Source organism: Ruditapes philippinarum, unplaced genomic scaffold (assembly GCF_026571515.1).
Source record: "Ruditapes philippinarum isolate M1 unplaced genomic scaffold, ASM2657151v2 ctg674_1_1_1_1, whole genome shotgun sequence".
Taxonomy (NCBI): Eukaryota; Metazoa; Mollusca; class Bivalvia; order Venerida; family Veneridae; genus Ruditapes; species Ruditapes philippinarum.
Genome location: NW_026864021.1, coordinates 256,588 through 265,294, shown reverse-complemented (window position 1 = coordinate 265,294; position 8,707 = coordinate 256,588). Strand labels below are relative to the sequence as shown.

General features: G+C 30.8%; 1 protein-coding gene across 1 annotated transcript; it reads left to right on the top strand.

The window, feature by feature from the left end:
• Positions 1–1,416: 1,416 nt before the first annotated feature.
• Positions 1,417–4,791, top strand: LOC132724144 (uncharacterized; the record flags this gene model as incomplete). The annotated part of the gene is made up of 1 exon (XM_060708966.1): positions 1,417–4,791. A coding segment is annotated over one exon (1,330 nt), but the record flags the coding sequence as incomplete, so codon positions are not given.
• Between the last annotated feature and the right edge of the window lie 3,916 nt (positions 4,792–8,707).

Sequence of the window (8,707 nt, the reverse complement as noted above, 5' to 3'; positions counted from 1 at the left end):
AGTTAAATGCTGAATTAAATTCCATTATTTCAACGCGGACTTGTTGTCTACGATATAACGGTTCACTAGTTGAATGCGACACTTTATAATATTGTAACGGTTTTTAGCTCGACTTTTCTATGAAAAGGGGAGCTATCCTACTCGCCCCGGCGTCGGCGTCGGCGTCGGCGTCGGCGTTGGCGTCACACCTTGGTTAAGTTTTTCGTACCACCCCACTTTATTTCAGAAGTATTACAAGTATGGCTTTGAAACTTACCATACTTGTTCACCATCATAACCTCCATCTACAGACAAGAGTACATAACTCTGTCAAGGTTTTTGACAGAATTATGGCCCTTTTTTGACTTAGAAAGTGTATTGAGCTTGGTTAAGTTTTTTGTACCACCTCACTTTATTTCAAAACCATTGGAGGTATTGCTTTGAAACTGACCATACTTGTTTACCATCACGACCTTCATCAACAGACAAGAGGACATAACTCTGTCAAGGTTTTTGACAGAATTATGCCCCTTTTTGACTTAGAAAATACATTGAATATGGGTAAAATCCACTTATTGCCTTAACCCTTTGAGATATTGCTTTGAAACTTTTAATGCTATTTCACATCATTACCCCCATCTGTACGCAAGAGAAGGTAACTCTGTCAAGGATTTGTTTTAAAAATTAAGGCCTTTTATCGACTTAGAATCTTGGTTAAGTTTTTAGTACCAGTCCACTTTTTGACTGAACTGTTTGAGATATTAATTTGAAAGTTGGAATACTTGTTTACAATCATGATTCCCAAACATGTCCAGGAGAAAGTAATTCTGTCAAAGATTTTATTTGAATTATGGCCCTTAACTGTCAATGTTTTGTATTATAGGCAAGCACTAAAAAACTTAAAAAATCTAAAAAAATTCATTCCTATCCACTTGTTCACTTTACCATAAATTATGTCATAATAAAATAATTCTTCACTAAATATCTTAATGCTCATGGCCATTGTTCACTTTAAAAATACAGAGATTCTTGTATTGCCTTTTACTGCAAAAACTTTTTTTATTGGCAAGCAATAAAAAAGTCGAGCGCGCTGTCTTACGGACAGCTCTTGTTTAACTTTATTGTTGGATTTATAAATCATAAACTAATCTTTAAGTTAAATTACCTATTATAGACCATATGGGCAGATATAAAACATTATTATATTCATTACAATTCTAAACTTAAATGTGAAACATAATACTTATACACCTGTGGTGGCTCGTCTTTCATTCATTATAATTATCATTGGCTGGTTTACACAAAACTCATCACAATGTCAATCATTATCGCTTGAAATAATATGCTATCTTTGTGTCGGTACTTATAAACCTAATACCATTGATACTTAATTTGTAAACAGGTAAATGCCTTAACCAAAATATATTCATATTTCAGGTCATGTATCAATGTTGATTATCTACCCGACGTTGCTAAGGGTATAAACCACAGTGCTGAGTATGAAAAAACTAAATCATCACTCGAGAATGTTCTCATCGAATTAAGAGGTGTGATAGAAGCTAAAACAGATAATCTCAAAATACTTCAGAATGATAAGGAGCAGTTATTTGAAGAGATAGAAAATTTGAAAGCGGAAATTCTAATGAAGGTTGAAGAGCTTGTAGAAACCTCAAAACAACAAGTATCATTGAAGTATCGAGAAGTAAAGAAACATATCCAGTTAGATCTAGACACTTTAAACACTATTTTAACAACGACAACAACAGATCTCCAGAAACTGTCAGAAAAAAATGAATCCCAGTTGTTTGTAAATCTCAAAGCAAGTAAAGTTTCTATCAGGGATTGTGAAACTTTTTTGAGTGAATTATCAACAGGTAACGTAAATGAGAAGTTGGAATTGGTAGCGAATAACAGTTTGAAAGATCAACTAAATGACATTGACAGTTTGGTTATTGACACTGATGTAAAGGAATACAAAGCAACACTTTATGGAAAATACAAGATCGATCCGGAACATTGTGAGGTAACTGGTATATGTGCTATGGATGATGGTTCATTTGTCATTGCCGATATCACACATTTAAAACTGAAGCGACTGAATGAAAAATTTTCGGTAACAGAATTTGTTGAAGTAGATGGAAATCCATACTCATTATGCAGAGTAGGACACAACGAGGTTGCAACGTACATACTTGGAGGAGGTATACAGCTTATTTCTGTCGGAAACTCTATGCAGTTGGCATCGACAATAAATATCAGCGAGTGTAATAATCCTGTTGGTGTTTGTTATGATACAACGCTCGACGCTTTCATGTTATGTGACGTAGGGAAAATATCAGTATATAGCAAGTCTGGTAACTTAATAAAAACACTTGAGAAGAATAAAAATGATGATAAGCTATTTACAGAAACAAGACAAGTAGCAATGAACACAAATACTCAGATCATGGTTGTTTCAAATGGCACCGGAGATAATGTGAAGGCATTGACAAGAGATGGTGAAATAGTTTGGACATTTAGTGATCCATCATTAGAGAGACCATGGGGAATCTGTATCCTGCCAGGAGACATAATCTTAGCCGGTGGGGTAGGCTCAAACAATGTACTGCAGGTTAACAAGAAAGGTGAAAAGATCAGTGAACTGTTGGGAGCTTCTGAACAACTAAATCAACCGTTTGCATTGGCTTTTGACAAGACGAGTTCGCGGCTGTTAGTAGGGTGCAGTTCAAACGAATTATGCGTTTACACGTTAACAACTAAGACATAAATTATACTTGGGGGATAATCAGAAACACAATTAACTCGGTGTGACACTCTCAAACTTGGTTATCAATATAGTTCTGTGACGAAATAAATGCTCTTTATTTCATTATATCTATTCAAATATCTGGCATGGATTGCTATCTCTTGCCTCTGATATTGTTTATTGTTGAATTGGTAATTGATTATTTTCAAACTGATAACTATGTTTGATAAAACATGTGAAGTATCGTAATTAGAACTTAGTGTCATATTTTTATTTATTCTCTACTTAAATTTAAGACATTGGAGTTATACAATCCAAAAAAGGATGCACAACACACAACGCTAATTTCCGATATAAATGTGATTTTTTGTTAAAAAGATGTATCTGATAATACAAACTATTAATATATCCATTTATATTATTAATATATTAATTAATAAATAACAAATAATGAAATTGTATGCGTATATAAATAACGGTCTTTAATATATATTAAAAAAAATCTACCCCATTCTAAAATCAGAACATTGGATGCAAATTAATATACATTTATATAATTTGAAACAAGGTTTGTTTGACGTGATAACTGATATAATGTTCTGTCAAATGATTGCCTCTTTATCAAGGTTAACTGTGTATAATTTTGCTTTATCACTACAATGTACGTGGTAAAGAATATTTTAAAAAGTTAGTCACACTATTTTTAATGATTGTATAGTCTTTGTTAATAAATATAAAACTTTGACCATTACATGTAATCAAAGAACACCTGGAAGTATTGCTTGCTGCAAAATTGATTCCTAACCATTTTTATCATGTAACACTAACATGCGTTTTTTGCAAAACTGAAGAAGACAATTAAGTTCAAACATAGTTCACAATATAAATATTTTAAATATTACTGGAGTTATCTCAAGTTCTCAACATTATAAAACAGTTCCAGAATAGTAATTGTTTGTTCTATTTGTACAGTTTATAAAAATCAGGCTATTGTCACAAAGACAGTCAAATTATTGTAAAAAGGTTAATTATATTCCAAGCAAAGTATTATGATAAAATGTGTTGACGACGTTACATATTTTGCTTGTGGATTTTATTATGCAATTGTAAATAATGAGAGTGCTTATTTGTATACACATGTATAACTGTTCGATCTTACAGTTCTACAGAAATAAGCTTCATATGAAATTCATATTGTATACATGTATAACTATAGTGTTAAATTTCATGAAATGAACAAAGCAAAATGGGTTCATAAAACGGCGTATGGATCATAGAAAATACTACGTTACATAACAACAGCAGAACAAACCAGCTAGCATCTCATCCATTATAAGTTTGACAGCTACGTACTCGTCCAATAAAATTCAATAATGTACTCATCAATGTTATTTCACATCATCAATGTCCATCATTTTGACATAACTTTGTTATTCTGAGTACAATATTGATTTGATATGGATATTAACCAAATAATCATAAGTTTAACTAATACTTTTACATGAGAGTAATAAGTTAAACTTATGATAATTTTGATGTAACAGTTAATAATTTTATCAGTTCCCAATACTTATTTCAGTTCTTGATAACGTTCGCATTGGCGTATTTTACACTTCAAAGTCAACTAAAAACGCACAAGGTTACTAATTTGTTGCGTTCATTTACGCACGATGTAAAGAAATTAAGAAAAGAATGAAAATTCGAAGCGTATTTAGTGTGTACTTTAATTTTCTAAACAGCTGATTCCGCTTCCGTTTAACAGTTGACTGTATATCTATATTTTCCAATTAATATCCAATTTAAGTACAAGTACTAAACTTTTTTAGAAAAGTTAAAAGATTCAAGATAAAAGTAAAAAAAAGTCCATGTTATGTGTGATAAATGACCAATTTTGCAATATTTTCACCTTACTTCTACTGCGTTATGGCTATTTTTGCATATTTACAACACTTATTTGTAATTTACATGGGTTGTAAGTAATGTTTGCAATGTGAAAATTATTTTCTAATACATTTTCAAAATTTTCATGAAAATTAGCATGAATCTGGATGTGTACTGCTTTAATGTAACAAATGTACTTTCTGTTTTGTTATTTGTTTATTTATTACACTGTGTACTAAAATATTTTATGTTGGCCGCCATTCCGAAAAATCATAAACAGAACTATGATTTTATTTTGATCGAGTAATACTTGTTACATGTTAGATATATCTATAAAGATAGTTTTATCAAAAATAATTTAAAGTAAGTGCTGTCATTGATGATTCTGTTCAATATCTTTTTGCAAAAGTAACATACATACTTTGATACATATATTTGTAAATACTTTGATTTATTCACAAAATTAAGGATCTTAAACATCAGTGACTTTATTCATCATACTAAGTAAACATGACAATAACTTTCTTAACCATTGTAATTACTTTACACAAAGGGTCTGATCTAAATAAATTTAGTAGAAGTCTACTATGCAATGTTACATGTCACATCCGAAATATCTAAGGTCTTAACATTGTAGTTATCCACAATATCTAAATATATTTTCCTATATGAATAACTAACCTCCGGGGACCAACTTTAACCCTTGGATCATGATTTTAATAATTTTTGTACACAATAAGATGATACTACAAGCCCAATAGCTATGCTCTCGGCACTGTGGTTTCGGGAGAGATGTTATGACAATTTTACTTTATACACCGGTATGTTAGTGACCCACATTATTTGAACCTAAACCATTATTCATGTAATTTTCGATGTACTATGTATACCAAAAATCTATGCTCTGGTCATTTGAGTTTTCCATAAAAGATTTAACTTAAATGTGTTACGCTAGTGTATAAACTGTTGTACAGGTCATGTTGCACACCATATGTATGTCCTAGACATTAATATTTCCCAAAGATTTTACAGATATGTTTTCTATAAAAGTCTAAGTAATCCAAGTGACCCTCAGGGCCGGTCATCTTTGGCCTAAGGGGCATAAATTAGCGTTTGTATAAGTAAACTAGACAATGGTATTTGTCAAATAATTAAGCTTTTTTGGAATATACTTAAATTAAGTCTACATAAACCAAGAGCAAGGGCATGATTTATATAACTTTTGAAGAGGACTATAAGGTGATGTTGTTTAAAGAACTTGTAAACAGCGCCCGACTACTGTCATCACAAAGCTCACTTCTGGAGCACATGTAAGCTTAAATGCTTCCTACTGTTCTACACAATTCGGGTCACATCAAAATTATACTGATGTTGATAGCTAGATTTATCTGTTTGATAATACTTTGGTCGAAAAATTACACAATTCATTACGACAATGGAATATTCAAATGCAAGTTTGGCAGGCAATGAAGGAAATCACTTCACCAAATCACAAGTCAAAGAATTATCTGTAACCTTTTAAATAAGGACATTACAGATGTAAAATTTCTTGCAGACAACGGGCACGATATCGAGTCCGCTTGTTGTAATTCAAACCTGAACCTATAAGCTTCAGATCAAGGAGAAAGTTGTATATGTATTACATGAATATAGAAGTTTATCAATGTATGTTTCCGTAAATTAAGAAATGTTAACTGCTAACCCTTTTACCACGCTGCCTTAAAAGCTTCCTGCAAACACAAAATTGTCGTTACCATAAAATACCAATTAAAATGTATATATATGTGCTGATGTTTTTATTTAAATTGTCATTTGAAAACATAAAATGAGAAAATTTATTTATTTATTTAATAAATGAAGAAGACAAAAAAAACAGATAATAAAATCACCTGTAAATTAATTGTTCCGATGTATCTTACCATTGCAAGTTTAACAACTCATTTTAATTAATATTCTTTATAACATATTTTAATTATATTTAAACAAAAATATTATATCAAAGAAATTTACTGCAGAAAAATAATAATTTTATTCTTTAATTAGTTCTCAATTTTATTAAAATGTACGAACATTTGACGTACATTAAAGTATGCTTATACCACAATGTTTACACTGTCGATTTGAAATAAGCTTACGTCATAATATTTCTTGACTGTGTCATGAAAAGTTAAACATAATTATTGATTTTTGAAAATTGGAAAAGAACATTTTAGTAACAGACGGTTTTATTTGATAAATTAGATTAAGATTAAGTTTCAGTTTATATGAACAGATTTTAAGATCTGTCATACTCATTGTATCAAAATCAGAACATATAATTGAATAGTGTAGTTAGTTTCTTAATTGTTTCTGTAAGAGACTTTGTAACGAACTCATGTTCGTTACCTGGAATGATTGTTTCGTGATTGTTCAGTTGTCCTTAATAACACATTTATGAATATGAACGTTAATTTTATCAATGTTATTTGCTTTTTTCAGATTAAATTAAAATATTCGAAATCACCCTTAATCCTTTTTTTAAATTACAGAAATAGAAGGTGCAAAAAGTGACTGTGATGCATCATTCAAATATATGTTGAACTAATACATGTATGTACCGGTGTCTACAGGATTGTACTAAAAGCTATGATTTATGCTCTAAAAGAAAAAGATTAGATTATAATGGATCATGTGATTGAAAATAAGTGTAAAGCGAAAGTTGGCGACTGTGTCGTATGTGTTTATTAGTTAATATTTCCAGGGCGTATTAAGTTTGTGTTTTCTGATGTTTAAAAATAAGATTAATAGGTTTAAATACCCTGTGAAGTTTTCTATCAGCAATTGTTGTATTGCATCACAAGAGCTGTCAGTAGAACAGCAGGCTCGACTATTCTCTGGACTTGTTGGTAAAAATGTAATAATTAACAAAGAGGAATATTTTGTTGACAACAAATGACATATATATCAGTCTTTGGCATTGACAAAATTTTTTTTGTCTTAAAAAGCATATTACATTCAAAATCCATGTCAGAAATAATGTGTCTTGGAAAGTGACCCTAAATTGTTATTGTGAAATATGATTTAAGTTTTAAGTAAATACCATCAATAGGTTTTTGAACGATTAACTTCGCGCCATATTTGAGTTGTTGGCCTCCAATAATGGTTACGAAGACATGTATTAAGTTTTAAGTGAACACCTTCATTACTTTCGAAGACTGATGTTGCATGCAAAACCAAGAATGTTCTAGGTATACAAAAAAGGGCATTACTCATTCAAAATCTGTGACAGAATTATGAGCTTGCGATAATGACCTCCAATTATGATTAGCAAATAATCTATAAATAATAATAATCTAAATAAGTGAATGATGAGATGTATTATATGATTATATAATCTTTAAATTGCATTCCTGATTGACTTAGAAGTAACCTTTTGTAAAAAAATAACAGGTCAATATCATCAGAGTTTGTACACTTCAACGTTGACGCCGACAACAGCTTGAGTAAGATAGCCTCTAGCTTCGAAATGGTCGAGCTTTAAAATATGTCTGTCTAGTAGGCTTATCAAATAAATGCATTTTGTCAGTTTTTGCAAATCTTTGACAAGAAGGATTTTTTCCCGACAAAAATCCAGTGTCAGTATTGCGTTCTAGTGGCTGGAACATCAAATTCTTTTCTTTACATAAAATCTGATAATTATTGGTTGTATGAAAGGGAATACTAAAAAAATTTGTTCGGACTTTAATCTTCAGTGGGAATCTGAATGTTTTCAGCTACTTGGTCTTACTTTTACAATTAATGTAAATAACTTGACTCAAGCTAATTATTTATCTAAACAGGAGGAAATTAAGTTATTTAGTCATTGGTCAAGACGTATTATTACCCCTATTGGTAAGAAAGTTGTAATCAAGTCTTGCCAAATCCTGATATAGGAACAATTATACAACTATACAAAACTCCTTCTTTAAATTCTTATGGAAGCCAGGACCAGATAAAATTAAAAGAAATGTTGTTATTCAGAATTATGAAAATGGGGGTTTCAGAGTGATAAACTTAGAGACTTTCATAATGTCTCTTAAATTGACATGGATAAGAAGAATTTTAATGTATAATACCAAAAAC